The sequence below is a fragment of the Cervus canadensis genome, chromosome 3 (genome assembly GCF_019320065.1).
Source record: "Cervus canadensis isolate Bull #8, Minnesota chromosome 3, ASM1932006v1, whole genome shotgun sequence".
NCBI classification, from domain to species: Eukaryota; Metazoa; Chordata; class Mammalia; order Artiodactyla; family Cervidae; genus Cervus; species Cervus canadensis.
The window spans coordinates 28838308-28859535 of NC_057388.1; the positions used below are offsets into that span (position 1 = coordinate 28838308).

The window sequence follows — 21228 nt, forward strand, 5'->3', positions numbered from 1 at the left end:
CCTGATGCAGAGAAAGTGAACCCCAAAGTTGCCCACAGCCTGTTGCTGAGATCTAATGTAGGAAACACACTAGTTGGCCCATCAGCTTCTCTTGCAGGAGTGTGAACCGGGGACCATGAAGAGTGCAGGGCAGGTGGGGAGAGGCTGAGGGGCCCTCAGGAAGCCACGAGCAGGCTGGATCCGTAAGGGAGGGGACTGGACGGTTAGAGCAGGAGGATGAGGAAGAGAAACGGTGCAGGAAGTGAGGTGGGCTGTCAGTAGGGAACAGACAGAGAAAGAAACAAAGGCCCAAAGAAAGAGGTGAAGGGGCCACAGCGGAGGCAGAGGGTCCTATATCTGTGTCTGGCAATATTCAGGGACACCCCCATTTCTGTTTTTCCCACATAGACCCTCAGAGTCCATGGTTCAGAACATGCCTGTCCCTTTGCTTTTGTAAATAAAGTTTTATTGGAGCATGGCCATGCTCATCATTTACAGACTAACCATGGCTGCTCTTGCAGTCCAACAGGAAACTTGAGTCACGGCAATGGAGACAACGTGCCGAAAATATTCACCATCTGGCCCTTTACTCCAGATGATTGCTGACCTCTCTTTGAGTTCCTCAAACCAACTTCTTTTCCTCTATTGCCTACGTAGGCCAGGGTGATCATTTTCCAGGCCTAGAAACACTGAAGTCATCTGCTCAAGTGGGCTTCTCTGACTGAGAACCCAATGGCCTTGATCATACAACAGTGACAGGCAGAACCAGGATTTGGGAGATCTGGAACATATAACATTTTGTGGGCCCTCTTTTTTAATTAAAAAAAAAGAATATAAAACTACTTTTGTAAATTTTGTAAAGATATCTGCCATCCACGTGAACACACTGCCAGGAGTCCTGCACGTGAGAGGCCTGGTAGCTTAAATTCATAAGCATCTCAGCAAACTTGCCTCTGGACAGACGGGAGCTTTTGAAAGGACCAACATGGAACTGTAACCATGACATCATGGGAGAAAAACAGAAAACTAATTCAAGTTAGGAAGCATTTGTCAATTTCTGTTTCTTTTATATGTATTATAGAACCATTTTGAAGACCACTTGATCAAAACTTTTAAATATAGCGGTGTGTACATGCCTATCTCAAAATCCCAAACTATCCCCCCGCTCCACCCCCTGGCAACCAACCACAAGCTAAAATGGATAACCAATAATGTATATAGCACATAGAACTCTGCTCAATGTTTTGTGGCAGCCTGGATGGGAGGGGAGTTTGGGGGAGAATGGATACATGTACATGTATAACTGAGTCCTTTCACTATTCACCTGAAACTATCACTACATTGTTTGTTAATCAGCTATACCCCAATACAATATAAAAGGTTTAAGAAAAAAAAAAAACAGTTCCTAAGGACTTGAGACACTAATTTATAACATGTTTTCCTAGTGGTACTTCTCTCATTTAAACCATTTAAATCAATTTACTTTAAATAAGGACTTTTTGGTGGAACATTCCCATTCAGTGTTATTTGTCCTCTCCCACCCACTCCATCCTTCCCATGGACCGCCAAGGCTCACCTCCCAGGTCTGAGACAGCCGGCTCACAGAAGCAGTGTTGAGACCCATCACGATAGCAAAGAAGGAATTCAGGTTTCTCTGGGCTTTGCAGCTATGGATTAAAGAAAGCAGAAGGTACTGTTAGGCAACACCCTTTTGCCAGATGAGCACAAAAGATAAAGCTGCCAAGACTCTCCTAGGCCACAGGGTTCAACCTCTAGGGCGGGGCTGAACTCTGCTCCATGACCTATGTGCCCCTGAGAGAGGAGTGGTATCTGCTGAACAAAAACAAATTCAAATACTTCCACTCATCATTGCCTTTAGGAAAAGATCTGTGCTTTTTTTTTAAATTAATTAATTTAGTTGGAGGGTAATTACAACATTGCAATGGCCTCTGCCATGTATCAACATGAATCAGCCATAGGCATACATGTGTCCCCTCCCTCCTGAATTCGCCCTCCCACACCCCTCCTCACCCCATCCCTCAAGGCTGTCCTAGATATTGTAACTAGTGCTGCAGTGAACATCCAGGTACATGTATCTTTTTCAATTCTGATTTCCTCAGGGTATATGTCCAGTAGTGGGATTGCTGGATCATGTAGGGCTTCCCTCATAGCTCAGCCAGTGAAGAGTCTGCCTGCAGTGCAGGAGATGTGGGTTCGATTCCTGGGTTGGGAAGATCCCCTGGAGAAGGAGATGACAACCCATTCCAGTATTCTTGCCTGGAGAATCCCATAGACAGAGGAGCCTGGCTGGCTACAGTTTAAGGGGTCACAAGAGTCGGACATGACTGAGTGACTAAGCATGCATGGTAGTTTTATTCTTAGTTTTTTAGGGAATCTCCATACTGTTATCCACAGCGGTTCTATCAGTTTGCATTCCCACCAACAGTGTGAGAGGGTTAGTCAAAGCAATTTTAAGAAGAATGGAACTGAAGAAATCAACCTTCCTGATTTCAGACTATACTATAAAGCTACAGTCATCAAGAAGTATGATACTGGTGCAAAAACAAATATAGACCAATGGAACAAGATGTAAAGCCTGGAGATAAATGCACACCCCTATGGGCACTTTATCTTTGACAAAGGGGGCAAAATATATATAATCGAGACAGTGTCTTCAACAAGTGGTGCTGGGAAAACTGGTCAACTATATGTAAAAGAAGGAAATTAGAACACTTTCTAATGCCATATGCAAAAATAAACTGAAAATGGATTAAAGACTTAAAACATCAGAGCAGAAACTATAAAACTCCTAGAGGAAAACATAGGCAGAACACTCTCTGACATAAATCATAGCAAGATCCTCTATGACTCACCTCCTAGAGAAATGGAAATAAATACAAAAATAAACAAATGGGACCTAATTAAACTTCAAAGCTTTAGCACAATGAAGAAAACTGTAAGGTGAAAAGACAACCTTCAGAATGGGAGAAAATAACAGCAAATAAAGCAACTGACAAATAATTCATTTCCAAAATATACAAGCAGCTCAATACCAGAAAACCAAACAACCCAATCAAAAAGTGGACATAAGACCTAAACAGGCATTTCTCCAAAGATGGGTGCTCTTGATACTCTCTGGACACTTCAAGATTCCTTCTTTTAAAAAATCTGTTTTGGATGCATTTACAATTTCAACTGAAAGCTCTAGCGTTCATGTTTCTTTACAGAGCCCAGACTCCCATTATAACAGCTCCTGGGTCCTGTCTCTTTAATCTGTATGTTGCCTTTCTTTTTTTGACAAGTCCCTCTTATCTCATAGGTCTAAGCTCCCCTCCTATTACATTTAGACATTATTTCCTTTTCTCTCAACAAAATAGCTACTATGTTATGCATATACTTATATATTTAAAGTATGGCATATATTATGAGGACACTGTCCCATATTTCTCTTTTGAGGAAAAAAGGAATATACTGCAAAACAAGACCATGTCAAGCTCCAATCACTCTGGAAAGTTACCCGATCTGTAGAATGTCAATCTTGCCCTTCAACTTAATTGGTCAAAACTCCACTAATGTTCAAAGCCAGCTGAGGGGGTTTGATCCAGCAGAGGGAGGGTGGGCTTCCATGCCAGCCATCCCAAACACTCCTTAGTCTGGGATGAATTAGAAAATAACTTCTCTGAGGCAAGTTTTTAAAATTAAAAAATTATCCTAATTAAATATGAAAAAAATATGGAAATGCTTCAGTTCAGTTCAGCTGCTCAGTCGTGTCCGACTCTTTGCGACCCCATGAATCGCAGCACGCCAGGCCTCCCTGTCCATCACCAACTCCTGGAGTCTACCCAAACCCATGCCCATCGAGTCGATGATGCCATCCAGCCATCTCATCCTCTGCCGTCCCTTCTCCTCCTGCCCCCAATCCCTCCCAGCATCAGGGTCTTTTCCAATGAGTCAACTCTTTGCATGAGGTGGCCAAAGTATTGGAGTTTCAGCTTCAGCATCGGAAGTGCTTAGCAGCAATAGAAAGTACCTAATGTGCATTGACTAAGCTGTCCTCAGATGTCATTTCTTTCATGACATCTCCACCAGCGGCTCAAATGGAATTGGGGAACAGCGTATACACAACTCTGCATCCTGCTTTTTCAGGTATGCACTGTTACATATTGTGGATTCTTGACTGTTATCATTAACAGCTATAGAACACTTCATCAAAAACATATTTAAATACATTTTTAAATGTATTCCCTTATTGCTGAACGTTTAAATTATTTTCAATCAAACCCGGGTCTCCTGCATTGGAGGCAGACGCTTTAGCCTCTGAGCCACCAGGGAAGCCCTCAATTCAATACAGAACGCTACAATAAATATCTTTTGCATATAAAACTTTTTACAGTCTGATTTTTTAAATTAAGTTATACTTCAAGTCATTACATGATTGATCAAAGCAATCATGACTTTAAGATTCTTGAACATATTAATAACTTCTGTTTCCCAAAACTATACCAATTTCCAGTTGCACAGGTGTGTATGGGAGCATGTGTGTATGGGAGCAGGGTTCCTGAGTTCAGGACCAGGAAACTATTTTGGGCTCTGAAGTGGTAATATATAGAGCTGGCTATGCCCTGACTGGGAGAAGGCAATGGCAACCCACTGCAGTACTCTCGCCAGGCAAACCCCATGGACTGAGCAGCCTGGTAGGCTGCAGTCCATGGGGTTGCTAGGAGTCAGACACGACTGAGCGACTTCACTTTCACTTTTCACTTTCCTGCATTGGAGAAGGAAATGGCAACCCACTCCAGTGTTCTTGCCTGGAGAATCCTAGGGACGGGGGAGCCTGGTGGGCTGCCATCTATGAGGTTGCACAGAGTCGGACATGACTGAAGCGACTTAGCAGCAGCAGCATGCCCTCATTGGTCCCGCCTAAACCTGTCTGCTCCTGGAGCCAGTTTTGTGCATTGGACACTGCCCAGGACAGCTGCACCTGGGCATCAAGGCAGTGGGGGTCACCCACTAGGAGCATTTTGGAAATTTCAGCCTCCTTAATAGGGGAACCTGGGAAGGCACTGTTGCCTGTACACCTACTGTACTAAATAACTGGATGAACACAGTCCTGGCAAGCCCCTCTCTGCTGGGTCTGCAGCGGGCATGGTCTGTCCCTTTCATAGTCTTTCTGTCCAACTTTGGACTCTGCCTGTAGTCTCCTGGTAGGCATGAGGACTTGATATTCAGTCTAACTGGCCCTTCATCTGGTTTCTGCCAATGTTCTCCCAGGTGGAGCCTGCTTGGTATTATCCATGAATAAACAAACAGGACACTTTCCTGGCCTATGGTTTAAAAGTCCATCTGTTTCTAAGAAATAAAGGAGCCTAAAGGTATCACTACTGCAACTCTGCTTTTCTTCTGCCCTTTCTTCCCTCATTCCACCCCTCCTGTCTCATCTCACCATGGCAAGCTCATGCCAGCCAGGGCAGACTCAAGTCAGCTCCATCTCTTCATGTGATGATGCTGGGCGCCTCTGCGGAGGGCCCTGTGGTCAGTGAGAACAGCCCCATCCCTGTGCCAGAAGCATCTCAACCAGATGCTTTCCCTTTCTCCCCCTAGTAGAGCATGATGGGAGCCCCACTGGTTCTGTCATTTCCAACTAGACATTTTTATACTCTGCCCAACACTCAAATGCACAGTATGCAGCAAAACTTTCAGATAGCATTTGTTGGAGTTGAAAAGAAGACCCGGGGGGCAAATCATTTTATTATTATTCACTATAAAAGGTATACCAGCCTCTTCTATATTCAAAAATAATTTAGCGACACAAAATCTTTAGATGTAATTCTCATCTTTTTATCTTTTATCTCCCCATAAACAATTTTCCTGGTTCATATTTTTCAGTCATATTAAAAAAAAATCCACAAACAATAAATATCTGAATGTAAAAAGAAAAAAAATGAATATAGGGATGGCTTACTTCTCTGTAAGACAAATTGATACAGCACTAATATGGGTCACCGTTCCCATCTGGAATCCTCTTTCGCCAAGGTTCATTCATTGCAAGGTAAGAACAGACTGACACTAGAACATTTCAGTTTAGCAAACACTCCTTTGTCTAAAGCAATAAAATCCACTCAATCCACAGAGGTGGGGGATGGGACTGGTAAGAAGGAAGGAAACATGAATATGCAAATAGGATGCCTTAGGCAGGGAAACACTGCATGATCATGGAAATTAACTGTTTTCCCTGGGCTATCTGTACCAGTGTGATTATGAAGAATTTAACTTTATGTTTCTGTTGGAATTCTGTTCTATGGGCCAGGAATAGAGGCCAGCAAAGCAAATAATTCAAGAGCATGGGCCATATGGAGAAGATGTGAATATACATACTTCATTTCCCTGAGGACAGCTATGATCTTACACTGGGAACTAAGCTATGTGGTGTCATTTTACTCCTTGGGAAATTAGTGTCCCATTTCACCAAGTAGTTGGCTTTTATAAGAACGTTCTGGACCACAAAGAGCCTCATCTTTAGGAAGTCCATAGATACTATAGAAAATGTACTGACTCAATTAAAAAAAAAAAGGAGCATTCATTATAAAATGAGTCTAAGATTTAGGTATATAAAGAATCCTAAAAACAAACAAACAAACAAAAAAAGAATCCTAATACAATTCAGTCCAAACTCTTCAACCTGAAATTCAACATCTTTTACAGTTTGTCCCTATCTTCCCTTTCAGCTTGGTCTCCCATGGCTTCCTCATAAATACCTTCCACTCAGGTCAAACTGGATGAGGTTCCTTTTCCTGACTACATGTTCTCTGCCTCCCATCAACTTCTCTGTTTCGCTCTTGTGAGTTTGAACTCCATGGAGAGTGTACTCCTGAATTTTTACCTAGAATTCAAAATGCTACTTTCTTCCCAATGTTTTTCTAATCCTCCTTTCCCATTCCCTTGGCATAGAAGCTTCCCATCCTCTAAAGCCCCTGAAAGAACTTCATCTCATGGTAGGGCACCCTTGGGTTCTATTTTGCAAATGAACCACTGGAGTTATAGAAAGTATTCCCCTACCCAGCAGATAGCAAAGTTCTCAAAGGCAGGTATTGGGTGTAGCTTCATTCTGATTCCCCCATAACACCCTGCACAGATGTGCAAACATAATGAGTGCTCAATACAGATTTCCTAAAGATATTACACTGACATGTACCCAAAAACTGTTTGATATAAAAACTACTTTGAAAAACAAAGGAAAAAAAAAATGGAAAGACTGGAAGGTAGGAGGAACTGGGAAAGATCTGGACTCCTGTTGCCTGTTTGTGTTGGAAAGCTGTCCCAAGAGTGGTCTCAGGACATTAATCTCGTATTTTAACAGAAGCTCCCAGGAAGTTACTAAAATGTCATCCAACCAACTACTGAGTCACTGCTATTTACCAACTTCAGTACCAGGTACCCCAGGTCCAATGTTTGATTAGAAATGGTCCCTGTCCTCTGGAAGCTAACACAGCCTAGCGAAGGAATTCTATATACAAAAGTAAGTTTAATCAGTGAAAGTTCATACTCTGGGCATCAAGGAGCCAGGAGCAGAACCTTGAAATGCATCTGACTTTCAACAGTTGTCACCCCTTCTCAGCATCTCCCCCCATTTTCCTAACCTACTGTAACTCACCTGGCCACCATGTAATTTAGCTGCGCAATGGGACACGTGTGCACTGCCTGCTTTTTCCTTCAGCACAAAGAGCTATGGTCTGGTATTCTGACATTTACTTTAAGATATAAATATTTTAAAGGTGAAGACAGAAATATTCAGAACAGACCTTTCCAATAATTTGGTCACTTAACTCACTATTACCCTTTTGTATCCCATCTCTTCACAGCCCATCCCATCCCATCACAGGGAAAATACAGATTCCCTCTCAAGGAGAGGAACAGAATTGCATTTTTCACCACCAGACACTCACTGAGCGGCAATTTTGATGAATTTTTTCACCAGCTGCACTCGCTTGCCCAGTGGGCTGCAGAGCAGAATCTCCGTGGCCACCCAGAGCTGGACCTCATTGCATCTCTGGAGCAACAGGCTCAGGTTCACTGTGTGCTCCCCGCTTCCCTGTCTGCTGAATGTGAAGTAGATCAGCTCTTGCTGAAAGACAAGGTATTCATGCCAGCATTTACTGTTACAGCACAGGGTCACGTTGATACAAAATGCAATCCATTTTTTACAATTCATTTTTAATTGGAGGATAACTGCTTTACGATGTTGTATTGTGTTTCTGCCACACAACAGTGTGAATCAGCCGTAAGCACACATATGTCGCCTCCCTCGGAACCTCCCTCCCATCCCCCAGCCCCATCCCACCCCTCTCGGTGGTCGCAGAGCACTGAGCTGAGCTTCCTGTGTGATACGGCAACTTCCCATTAGCTATCTATTTTACACACGGTAATGCATATGTTTCAGTGCTACTCTCTTAATTCGTACCACCCTCTCCTTCCCTCACTGTGCCCACAAGTCTGTTCTCTATATGTGTCTCTATTCCTGCCCTGCAAATAGGTCTTTAAGAACTATTTCAGATAGCCACTGTCATAATATGTTAGATATAACAAATAACAATATATTAAATTCAAGACAATTCATGTTGACTTTCAGAAATGCTTCATGCAATGATGTTCACATAAAAGACTTACATAAATGTACTTTTTTTAGAATGCAAAGATGATGCTTTTCATGAAAACCTAAGACACTCTTACATCACAGGCTGAATGAAATTCAAACTTCCCAAACTTGTTCTATAGGCAACTTCAAGCGCAAATGACATCATTTGTTCAGATGTACATTAGACACTCACAGGTAGATTCTCTAGACAAGGATTTTCACATTTCAGTGTCAATTTGAATCACCTGGAAGTCTGTTAAAGCACAGACTGCTGTGCCCACCCCCCCCAAATTTTCTGAGTCAGCAGGTCTGTGGTCTGGCCAAAAATCTGCATTTCTACTAAATTCCTAGGTATACTGATGATGCTGGTCTGGGTACCCACTCTTTGAGAACCACTGAAATAAGACACTGTCAAATCATACAAAGAGAGTAAGATTAGAGTAAGGTACAAAACTGACAGTAACTAGGGACTAGACTGATCATATGTAAGCAATGGAAGAGATTTGTTTCCAACCGGAAAGGTGTGTGTGTGTGTGTGTGTGTGTGTGTGTGTGTGTGTGTGTGTGTGAGAGACACAAGAAATTCACATCCTCCCACTGCATAAGCACATAAGCAGGGACACATCCCACTCTACCAATACTTCCAAAGTCACAAGTCATTTAGCTTGAATGAGTTTACTACTTGCTCAAATTTAGATCATTATGTTGGAATGTTTTCTGCAAGAAAACATTTAAAAGATGCTCCAAAATGAAAGAGAACCTTGGGGGGTCTCTTAATCAGGCATGAGTTCCTTCTTCAGCAGGAAAGGCCTTTTTGTAATGAAACATTTCACTACCTGGCAAAGCAAATGCAACACAGTCCACCTCATTTTTCATCTACTGATTCCTGTGAGCCTTTCCACTGGCTCCATTCATTCATCCATTGTCAGTAGCATTCTGCCCCTCATCTCATGTTTTATAAACATTTAAGCTGTCCTCAAGGGAGAGGCTGATGGACATAAAAATTTGAAATATATCTCAAAATGTCCAAGAGAATGCTTGAAGTCCTGCAGCATAGTCTAAATGTATAGAATGTTCTTAGGAAAGTGTGTGTGTGCATGTAGGAACACATATAAATGTGATTTTTATATAAGTACTGTAAAGCCATGGAAAAATTATAATATCAGTATCAAAGGTATCAAACATAAAACACCTCTTCAACCCCATTCAACCTTCATGTATATATATATATACACACACATATATATAAATACACGTTTTCAAACATTAAAAATATAGCATATTTATATATTACACAAATATCCAATTGTATTAGGTGCAAATAAAGCATGATCATGTATTCTAATTTTCCTAGGTTTGGATCAGTCTTTCAATATATTTAAAGTCCCCAAGTATCTTTGTGGGCCATGGTATCCCAAAGCATAACTATATCAACCAGAAAATGGATCGTCTTAAAACCTAATCACACATGAATATTCTTCAAGAAGAATTCCTAGTTAAAATGGCACTAGCATTTATTTGATCACTTCCCCCCTTACTTACCTCGTGAATTGAATTGAAAAGGCTCCAATCAAAATTCATTAATTCCAGAGCAAGGTCCCAAGTGTTCATTCCCAAAATCCTGATCGACCTTTGCTGTGATTCCTCATTTTCTGCAAACGGATTCTAAAGCGACAGACAGAAGCAAAAGAATCCTCAGTGAATCCCCAGATGGCTGGCACTGAGTTGGCTGGCCACAGAAAGGCACTAGGAGCCCGCGTTAGAAAAAGAATCTTGTCTGAGTGCACTTAATAGTTTCCCTGTCTGGTCACCCTTAGTGAGTTACAGCCAGTTCAGGAAACAGCCTCAGCAGCTGTAGAATGTGATCAATGATACTTAACTGAGTTGTCCCTCCCTCCCCACAGGCAAGCATGCACGCATGCACACACACACACACACACACACACGTGCATGCACAAATCTGATTATAAAACACTGCCCCAGCAGACAGCATAATGAAAGCAAAAGCCCTGAAGTCACTTTGGTTTCTGGTAAGAATTAATGTGCCAGCAGGGTTAGGATAAAAACAAACAAAAGAAATGTCACAGTGCACTTCAATAAAGACAGACATGGCTTTTACAGGAAATATGTTTAACGAGTCTCATCCCAGACATGCATTTACAAATTTTACTAAAATGCCCGTGAAAAGCAAAAAAAAAAAAAAAATTTAAACAGGAAATAAAAAATAAAAGTTAATTCCTTTATACCCCATGGTGTATGATTATTTTAAACTATCAATTGCTTTCTCTAGACAAATGGGTATGAAGAGTTTGGTAATAATAGTATTTCTTTAAAATCTGACATAAAATTATTAAATGCCACCACAATTTTAAATCTGCCATCACTGTTAAATTTATTAAAAATTATTTGGCATCTTTTCAAAACATCTGATATTTTTTAATTAAGGTAATAAATTCTCTCATTTGACTTGAACAATTAAATATGTTAAAACAGTTAATGTCTTGGGGAAAAAAAAAAAGAGGACTTTTCAAAAATAAATGCCATAGAAGAGTAAAGGGAATATTTCAGAATCCAAATATTAGTCTTTACTTTTTGAACTGCAAAATAAATTATTAGCATTTTTGAATTTTTATATTTATGAAAAGGTTTCCTAATTGAAAATATGACAAAAGACCTCCACAAGCCATTCCACAGACTTGATTCCCTTCAGAGTAGGTCCAGGTACAAACTGTCCCTGTGCCTCCAGCGCGGGTACAGGGTGGAGCTCAGTAAGCGCGGAATGAATGATGTATGTGCAGACGCTGAGGTGCTGAGGTGGGGAAAGCCCAGGTTCCCCAGGGCCCTGTCTGGCTAGATGGGGACCACGCAGATGCCAGGCTACACTGCAGACATTCACAGAGCCATGAGGTGGGAAGAAACACAGATCTCTGCTTATGAATTTGGAGCTGTAAGGACATTTTCACTCGGCTTTTTATCCCTCCTACTTTCTCCCTAAATGTGCCCTTACTCTGGCCCTGCCCTCTGGTTATTCAAGGTAGTCCACTGCCCTCTCCAGGAAACACTTTCTATTCCTCTATTCCATTCATTCAGGGCTACGATTCCTGCTTTCCAAGAAGACTGACCCATGCCCAAGCACAGGGGATATGAGTGATTTCCCCTGCTAGCCTTCCCTTACAATGCTCCGTTTCAATGGAGATCTTTTGGAGCCGAAATTACCAGAACTATGATTCCAATGGGAAAATTTTAGGTGGGGGAAGCATTCACATGCAGGGTGGCATCTGGCTCAACTCACAGCACCTATTTATCCCACAAGACCTGCCCCAGGCCTGCCCTCTGCTATTCTGAGGCCCCGGACTGCAGCAGGAGAGCTCTGGGAACTCCCATGGGAGGGAACCACAGGAAACGTCTCTGTGTGGCTGGGGGTGGAAGGGTGGGACAATGGGAGACAACTAGAGTGCCTCCATCACCAGGAACCCACAGTAACCTGCCTATTAGATCCTCCTCCTTTAAGAGGTGGGGGGTGGCTAATGGTATTATTGAAATCTTGTAGATAATTTTACATGAGGTATTTTTATTATAAGCAGTGTTGGTTAACCTACATGGTATACAGACTCGTCCATTATATACATAAAAGGAGCCTAGCTGGAAAGACCCATTCCTGTGATGACTGCATGGCACAGACCAGGACCCTGACTCAGGATGATATGATCATGATGTGGTAGAGCCCACTTTTTATGGGTGATGGATCTGAGGCCTGATTCTACCATCCAGAGAGCAACCACAAGACCAAGGTTTTTAGGAACAACAACAACAAATCATCTAGTTAAGTATAAAGGTTCTTAAACTTAAAACTGAAAATAACCTACAGTGGGGGTTTCTCCATTTCTTCATATGCTTACTCTTTAGTGGCATCTGATGTTGCCCATTTACACAGGGAATGCTGATCATGTACCTTCTCTTCAAGGGAATGGCACGCTCAAAGGGCACCCAGGGGACAGAAGAACAGAATCTCTTTCCCTTTAAATGAACACAGGACAGATTCCTCAGCCTGATCTCCATATATCCACCAGGAAAGAAGAAATGGAATTAAGATTCTTTTGGAGAAAGTGTCCCATCTCTCAAATCCCTTGTTCCAGAGAGGCTTAGAGAGAAACAGTGCGAAGGGTTTTCAGTTCTTAAAGACAGGCCTGCCTTTGATTAGCAAATGTAGTGTTGTTTGACAAGTGTACTGTTGGCTACAGAAGGAAACAGCTTGATGTATTTTTCTAACATTCATTTTAAAACACACAAATACATGTTCTCAGACTGACATTCGTGCCTTTGTGCTTCAAGCACAAGGCCAAAGGTAACTCACCAAAGTGTCGGCCAGGTCTTTCCGGTAGACATATATCCGACCAGAGGCATCAAGGGATTTGGAGATGGCCAAGTTGTTTGGCTGAAGCTCATGCTTTTCTTTATTTACAGAAAAGAATAATTAAAAACACAAGAAGAGCTAGTATGCATTCACAGTACTGCTAAAGAGTGAAATCTGCCAAAGAAAAATACTTAAAAGTAAATGGGATGTGAAGTAGATGTAATTCAGTTCTGCATATGCTATACAATGACACCAGATAATCAAAGCTCATTATCCACAAAGAGGTACCCTCTTAGGATTCATTCTTATAATATTTAGTCATTTTTTACACAGAACAGCTTGGGGAAGAAGGTAAAACTCACTCTTCATTTCATATCTCTAAAGTAACCATATGAAGACTTCCCCGACAGCCTAGTGGTTAAGACCCTGTGCTTCCATTGCAGGGGGCACTACAGGGATTCGATCCCTGGATGGGGAACTAAGATCGCACATGCCATGAGGCAGGGCCAAAAAAAACAGAAAGAAAAGAAAGTAACCATACAATAGTAATACTGGTAACAGCTGGGTATATCTCTGTCCTCATCTTTATGCAAATACATATGTGCACACATGTACATATAGTCACAGCTATTCATATGTATACATTAATAATCATAGATACATATATATTTGTAATAATTCCTTATGTGGTTTTATATTCTGATTTTACTGTAAGTACTTACCCACTTGTCAAAATTATTTATATATGCCATGTGTAATTGGTTATATAATAGTCTATTACACCATCATTTAATCTTTCCTCTATTGTTGAACATTTAATGGTTTCCAATTTTTTTGTCATATAAATTAGATAGCAAGATACGTGCTAAATACCAGCAAGGGGCCTGACATATAACAGGGATTTGATAAATGGGATCTATTATTATAGCAGCCATAATATATATTGCTGAAGTCAACATCCTCCTGCATAAATCTCTGACTCCTTATAGATGATTTTTCTTAAGACAGGTTCTCAGCAGTAGAATTACTAGGTCAAAGGGAATGAATATCTGTAAAGGTTTTGATACAAGCTGCCAAACTGCTTTCCAATTCTTATGTCTACCAATACTCATCATTACTTTGAATAAGTTTATTGATTTGCTAAAGTCAAAAATAGATTATTGGTATATTTTATATTTCTTGACCACTAGTAAAGTGAATATTTTTCATCTATTCTTCTTCTATTTTATTTACCTATTGTTCCTATCCTTTGGCCATTTTTCTACCATAGCTGGATTCATAACACAATATGCTTCTCAAAGAAAAATGTCCTCCTCTCACCTGCAAAACACAGAGGGGAACTGACCAAAGTGATATTCAAGTTTATTCCACTGTAACACAATCAGTGTCCCCTAAGGTAGCCCTTTATTTATCTAGCATGGTTGGAAAATCAATACATCACATATCTTTTTTTAGATAACATAATCAGTTCAAATGCCAGATTTTGTTTTGAACATTTCCGCTTGATACAGAGGACAAAAATGATACTCAAATACATTCTTTACTGCCCAGCATCGCAAAGATCAGTAGTACTGTCATGTCAGGCTGTTGACATCTGCTGTAAATGGTCCCACATGGCTGGGCTCCGACGTTCTTATATATCCTCCCTCCTTGTTTAAGCTACAGCTTCTTGCAACCCTCTGTATATTCATAAATACCTTAGATATGAATTTATAAGAGCCATTCTGCATTTGCTATGAAATAAAATGGCATGGTTTTCTGACAGCCATTTTTCCATTTGCTAAGAACTATTTTTCTTATTGTCAGGTTTGTCACTATGCCATAAACAATGAAAAGTGATAGAATTTTAAGCTCTGAGTAACTGGGTAGGTTTCTGTTACTACATACATACACTTCCCCTGGGCACAAAACAGCTAGAAGCCTACTAAGAGCTGTGAGAACAACAGTATTAGTCCTGTCGGAGAAACCGACATGGCCAACATGTATTTTCTTTTGAGAAAGAGAAAATAACAGTAGATGTCATTGTCATTTCATTTTGACACAGCATTGAAAACATTATTTATTAAAAATTATGTAACTAGAGCAAGGAATACATTAGGTTCTGTGGGCTTTTTTTTTTCCTTCATAAGAACATTATTGTTTGGGGGATATGAAACTGCAGGCAGAAAGGTTCTTAACAGACAAAACTACTAATTGATGAAAAATGATGGCATATTTCCAAATCTGTGAGGTAATTCAAGAGATAAGCTCGTATTGCTAGTGATGATTAGCTATGAGTATATGCACATCAGAACGCCAGATGAATCTAACTTAATAAAGTGTAAAAATGGTATTTCACAGCCATCAAATAGATAGTGGGTAGTAAAAGAGCCATTCATTAATTCCCAGATGCACGTGTGGCCCTGGGCCGAGACTGGGTCAGCTTCCAAAGGGGGTGGGCGTCCACTGTACCAGCAGGCCCTCTCAGGGTCTTTCTTTCTCCAGCACCTTTTGTCTGCATGGGGACCTGATGATTATTTTCTGTAACAGGACTGCCTTCAGAGGCAAATGCTCATTCTGATGAAGCTGACTATTGTCTGGAATCATTTAATATCTTTGGTCACTTAAAATTAATATACAAATATCATATTATCTGGAGTATTTCCTAATATATTTTATTAGACATTCAACTACTCTCTGAACTCCCTTAAAATTCATGTAAGTCCATATGTTCCTGAAACATTTGCTCTTTTCCTCCAGGGAATGTTTTGCTAGGAGGCATGATGCCCAGGGAGAGGAAGTAAAAAAGCACTGGGACTGGGGAGATGAGCTGCATTTGTTTGACTACGTAAACGATTAGCTTGTAGGGCCGTTTTATCTGCCTCTGAGTAACAAAGCCGAAGAGACAATGTTCCCTCACATAATGCTTTAACATCAAGTACATTCTGATCTTCTCCTGACTCTAGAGTGATAACAAAAGGTAAACAGAAATGCCCTTTATCTACTCCCCCTCCCCTGCACACATGATCTCTGGTTGATTAGTTTACGCTGTCCTCCCATTTTTCAACTACTGAGGCTCAGTCACTTTCTTTGCGGTTTTTCTCAGGGTTAATGAGATATTAAATAACGATTGTAAGGCAAAAATGGAGGCCAGCGACACAGAGATCTGACAGGCTCCAGTGGAAGCGTAGGGTTCTGTTCAGGTCATAAGATCAATAGTGTCAGCTTGTAATCTGTGTGATCTTATTCAAAACACACAATAAGCCATTCTCAGAGGATAAATAAGGCCCAACAGAAGACTATAACTGAGCTCACTCCCCATGTCTACCTGAAAGAACACTGCCTGTGAGCTTTTGGCTTATTGTACAGTGTTTGTTTCCTTCAATAGGGAGTCTTTAAGTATTAACTTGTCAGCCGGTAAAATGACTAGTTCAAGGCTGTCTTTCTTTTTGCTTCCGAAAGTAATTTCATCCTCTAGCAATTTCCCAAGTTATTTTAAACATGAAAACAGAAGGCTTATCTAGAGTACAAACTATGTAAAGCTTTATAATACATTTCAAAGCACTAGCATGCCTCTCCGGTTCTTGGGGAGGAAATTCAGTATCCAATGGTACCCAACTGTTGTCATGGAAACACCTCTGGTAGGAGGCTTCTCATTGTTAGGGTGATCACCCAGCTGCGGACCTAGAAGGGACGCACTGCACATTTACTCTATAAAAATGTCAACGCTCTCCCTTTGGAGGCAAGCCAATGAACGATTAAATATTCAAAGACAGAATATAACTTACCCCCAGAGAAGGTGACGGCCACCAGAGCCAGATCCTCTTCTGCATGTTGGATCTTTTCTGCCACAACCCTCAGGATCTCCTGGGCTGTACTGGAAACAGTGGCCTTCACGCTGACGTAGGAGTGCTCCGTTATGTACACGTGGCAAAAAACTACATGAGGTGAAAGAATTGTGAGTAAACAGAACTGTGGCCACAAGGTACAGACCTTTCCAAATCAAGGCACCCACCACACTATGCTCTTTAGTACCGGACAGGCACAGCTAGATTTACACGAGGACATGGGCGCCCGAGGGCGTGAGAACGGAGCCATGTGCTTACACACACATGAGATGGGGGCATTACAAAGCAGGTGAGCAAGCTGCAGTAGTCCTCGGGCCTCCCAGAGCATACTGAGAGACCTATGTCATGCCAAAGCTCGCTGTGTGCTCGTGGTAGGAGGCAGCCCAACCACAACACAGTTCAGTCTAAGCAACATGGACTGGACTTCACAGGCCCTTCCACAAGGGTTACCGAGATCTCCCAGAGCAGCCTACAAAAATGTCTAACTCATACATTTTCACTTTACACTTCTCCTCTCGACAGCCCCAGTGGCTCAGTAAAGACCACCACGCTTTGTTATTTGAATTCGCATAAGCTGGCGTGCTGCAGTCCATGGGGTCGCCGAGTGGGACACGACTGAGGGACTGAGCTGAACTGAACTGAAGCTTTATCTAAAAATCTGTCGCTTGCTATGGTTTTTGGCTTCAAGCCTTCTTGATCTTTTAAGAATCTCCACCCCCTGCCTGTATCAAGGTGGTAGTGAGCTTAGTTTTCAGATGGAGGTCACACTCCAGGCTTTTTAATTTCCTTTTTCTTGTCTGTGGTACTACTCATTATTACAAGGGCATTATCACTACCATGGTGAACAGGCCCAGGGAAAATATTCCTTTATGATTTGACAGTGGAAGCTGCCTTAATAGCGATGGAAATAGCTGACATGTTATGTGCCTCTTATATGAGCCATTATGAATGTATAAAACACTAGCTTCTTTAGAAAAGACAGGACAATAATATACTTAAACATTCTTCTTTTCTAGATTGAAGAAAAGAAGTACAGTGTAGCTCCTAGAGAAGTTTCATATGCAATTTAAACGGCACCACAAAAATGAACCAGGAATGTTTTCACAGAAATGCAAATGAAGCAAAAGACAAACTATGGGTTTACTAGTATAAACCTCAAAGTAAACACACTTTGACAGAGGCACTGACAATATTTTGTTTTAGGTTTGATAGGGTGTGTCATTCAAACTCTAGCATCCAACAAACAGCTGTTTTATGTGTGGTCAGTAGACCCATGAGAGAGGAAAAAGGCTTTTTTCCTTCCATAGAAAGATGGAGTTTTGGAGCAAGGCAAAGATGCAGTGTACAAAATGCTAAATGTGAGGAAAGTTTACATTGTGCTTAGCAAAATGATGAACAAAAACAGTCTGAGGCATCTTGAATAACCCTTTGAAACTCAGCATGGAAAATTAAACAGCTAATTGTGAGACAAATGGGAAGGGAGGGTTAGCAACTGAGAGAGAAGGAGGTGAGGTTTTTCTGTTCCTCCACTTGGTACAGATGACGTGACCAACACCCTCATAAGCAGCTCGTTATACACAAAGGATGGAACAGAAGAGGAATCTCTGACATTTGGGTGCTCAAGGGTTCAAGAAGTTGAGCAAATATTCAATGTCTATACTTAGAATTTTGGCACTGTTGGGGCAGGCGAGTTTAAAAAGTGTCCAGTCATAATAGCATGAACATCTGAATGGCTGTTTCCCAGCTCTGCACTTGACTCCACCTTTACCCTACCAGGAGGAAACCATTTCCTGTTCTGCTATAAAACAGTAAAGCAGAAAGCACGTCAGCACGGTCAATGTGCTGCAAAGGTGCTTCCCCCGCCCTGACCTAGGCGCCCTCTTCGGACGGCAGGGGCGGGGGAGTGGGATGTCAGGAGCCCTTTGGGCAGGAACGCTGACTGAGGACGCCCTGCCTGCGCGGCACTGCCTGGCATGGCCTTGCCTAGGAGGGGTTTCCATCACACATCCTTCCTTTCATTATTCCCGCCAAGATTTTCTCCTCTAAATCTCAAGGACTGACTCAGTCCAAGCCCTGAACAGTGCTTTCAGCGGACTTTCCAGTGAGTCACGGGCAACGGACCGACAACAGGGGAGAAGGCAGCTAAGGGCGCCTTTCCAGTCCTCTGCACCTCTCCCCAAGGACGCAGTGGACTCTGCACAGTCTCCTTCCCTTACGTCCCAAAGTAAAGATGTCCTGGCTTCGGGGACAGTACTCAGTGATGAAGAAAACTATACCACGGCAAGAGAAGAAAAACTTTCACCGTGGATGCTAATGTGCTTGTTGTGGTGGGGGTGGGGCAGCTGGAAACAGTTACCGCCAGGCGGAGGCGTTGAAGTTGTGTTGTTGTGTTAAAGTTCTCCACCTGCCCCCAACCTTGTTCAAATCATACTCACTTTCCTCAGTTTCTGTCACAGTTCCTCTGTGCTGGAGCCAGTTCTCCTTAAGACTGAATTGGTGGAAAAGGGCTTTATTCTGCAAGAAGGGAGAACAAGAACAATGAGCGAATGTATTGCTGCCCTTTGGAAAACCACAGCTGTTTGCAACATGTTCCAAAAGAGTGTGCCAATTTTTTTTAAATATGAAATCCATCGTCTAATCTTAGAGGAATAAACTGGGAGTTGCCTCAATTAGTACAAGTGGAGGTGGAGAGTCTGAGCAACAGGACCTTGACCGTGGCCAAGGTCAGTGGCAGGGACAAAGCCCCCAAATTGATTCTTCACAACATGCTGGAGAATACAGGTGTGATTTTTAACCTCTGGCCACTATAAAAGTCCACAGCTGCTTCTCCTGAGAAAGATATGGTTTCCCCACCCCAACATCAACCTTACTTTTGGATAAGGCCACTTCGAGATAGTTTCATACTTCTGCAGTAGAGCAGTGACTTGCTTAAGGGAAACAGGTACATAATTCATCATGATTATCCGTCACCTGACATATCGGCTCCTACAAAACTTGTGTCTGATGTGTCATTTTGCATTTCCCCCCTGAAGCTGAACAGGAAACATATTCACCCCGGCTATAATCTCTCTCTCTCGGTTGGGTTGAAGAGTGCAAACCTTTTTCTTACAAGACTTTCTTACTCTTGCAGGCAAAAAAGTCTTGCATAGATGACTCTCTATTTTTACATCAACGATTAACAATCAAGTTTATGTCATTCAAGGGACATTGGGAAAACTCCAGGACTCCAAAATGCACTACAAAAAATGCAGAAATGTCATAAAGTCAAGGGCACCTGGCTGAAACTGGATCCACACCAGCTAAGTGAGGCAGGAGCAGGGAGGCAAGCTGCAGCCCCCAGCTCCATGCCTGACCCCACTTGGGTGGGGACAGCATTCATGCTAATTACGCAGAAATGCCAAGTGGGGCAAGGCAAGGTCCCTAACTCAGATCACCCAGTTTCAGAGAGAAGGGTCTGCCTCACCTTCCTTTGTGGTGAGTATTCATCTACAGTGCTGAAAGGGAAACAACAAGAGGTCAGTCTTTGTCTCAAACCCAGAAAAATGTAGCCACTGTCAACAGACACTACTTTTCAGGCACCATGCGGAGATTTTCACTTTTCAAAACGGTAAAATGCACAGTATTCATTCATTTATGAATGAATGTAAAACACTATGTAAAACACACTTGACATTAGGATTTCAAGTGAACCAGGAAGAAAAGAAGCTATTTATTCAATATGTATACTTTGCCTTCTATTCACAGAAAGTGAGCATTGAGGAAATAACTGGACTTACTCAGTCCACAGAAATTCTTAAGTTTATTCACATTTCACTAAATCTTAGGTGAAATTACTGTTCTTCAGACAGCTAAATAAGCCAGCCAAGGCTGTTCTTTTCCAGGATGTTTCGATGTGTGGTAAGACTTGGGGGGCCTTCAGAAGGTCCCCAGCTCAAATTGTATTCCAGCACCTAAAAGATATTTCATTATCTCATACCAAAGAGGCAAGAATCATGACTTAGATCATGTTCTTAATTATATCTATTATTTCCCATTTTTATGTAAGTTTTTAAGTGGAATGTATTAAATTACATTAATGCATTTAATGTATTTACATTTGTATTAGACCAGAATTAAATTTTCCCAATTGTAAGACCTGCCTTACAGCATAGATCTATTTCCAAGTAGGGTATTATTTTGATGTAAATCTTTCTTTTCTTTTTTGTTTTTGCTTCATTTGCTTGTTCATATTTTCATATTAGTCTTAGGTGATAGAAATTTTTTACAGTGTAGAATGTGATGATAAAAGAAGACCACCAAAATTCATAACATTCATTATTAATACCCTGTAGCTCATTTCTAAACTTCTAAATGTGTGATTTTCATGACTGGGACAAAGGTTTACACACGATTTGTTTACACCCTAAAATTATTTGTATAGCCTTCACTGCATAGGAT

At 41.5% G+C, this 21228-nt stretch overlaps 1 protein-coding gene across 4 annotated transcripts in view; it reads right to left on the bottom strand.

The window, feature by feature from the left end:
- RAPGEF5 (Rap guanine nucleotide exchange factor 5) overlaps nucleotides 1-21228 on the bottom strand; it is a 232373-nt gene that overhangs the window by 20676 nt on the left and 190469 nt on the right. For all 4 annotated transcript variants that reach the window (XM_043462812.1, XM_043462811.1, XM_043462813.1 and 1 more), the window contains 7 exons: nucleotides 20255-20285; nucleotides 19227-19305; nucleotides 16732-16881; nucleotides 12965-13062; nucleotides 10153-10275; nucleotides 7923-8101; nucleotides 1556-1646 (listed from right to left, as the gene is read on the bottom strand). In XM_043462812.1, coding sequence (XP_043318747.1) covers nucleotides 1556-1646; nucleotides 7923-8101; nucleotides 10153-10275; nucleotides 12965-13062; nucleotides 16732-16881; nucleotides 19227-19305; nucleotides 20255-20285 — 751 coding nt within the window. The remainder of the gene's footprint in view (nucleotides 1-1555; nucleotides 1647-7922; nucleotides 8102-10152; nucleotides 10276-12964; nucleotides 13063-16731; nucleotides 16882-19226; nucleotides 19306-20254; nucleotides 20286-21228) is intronic.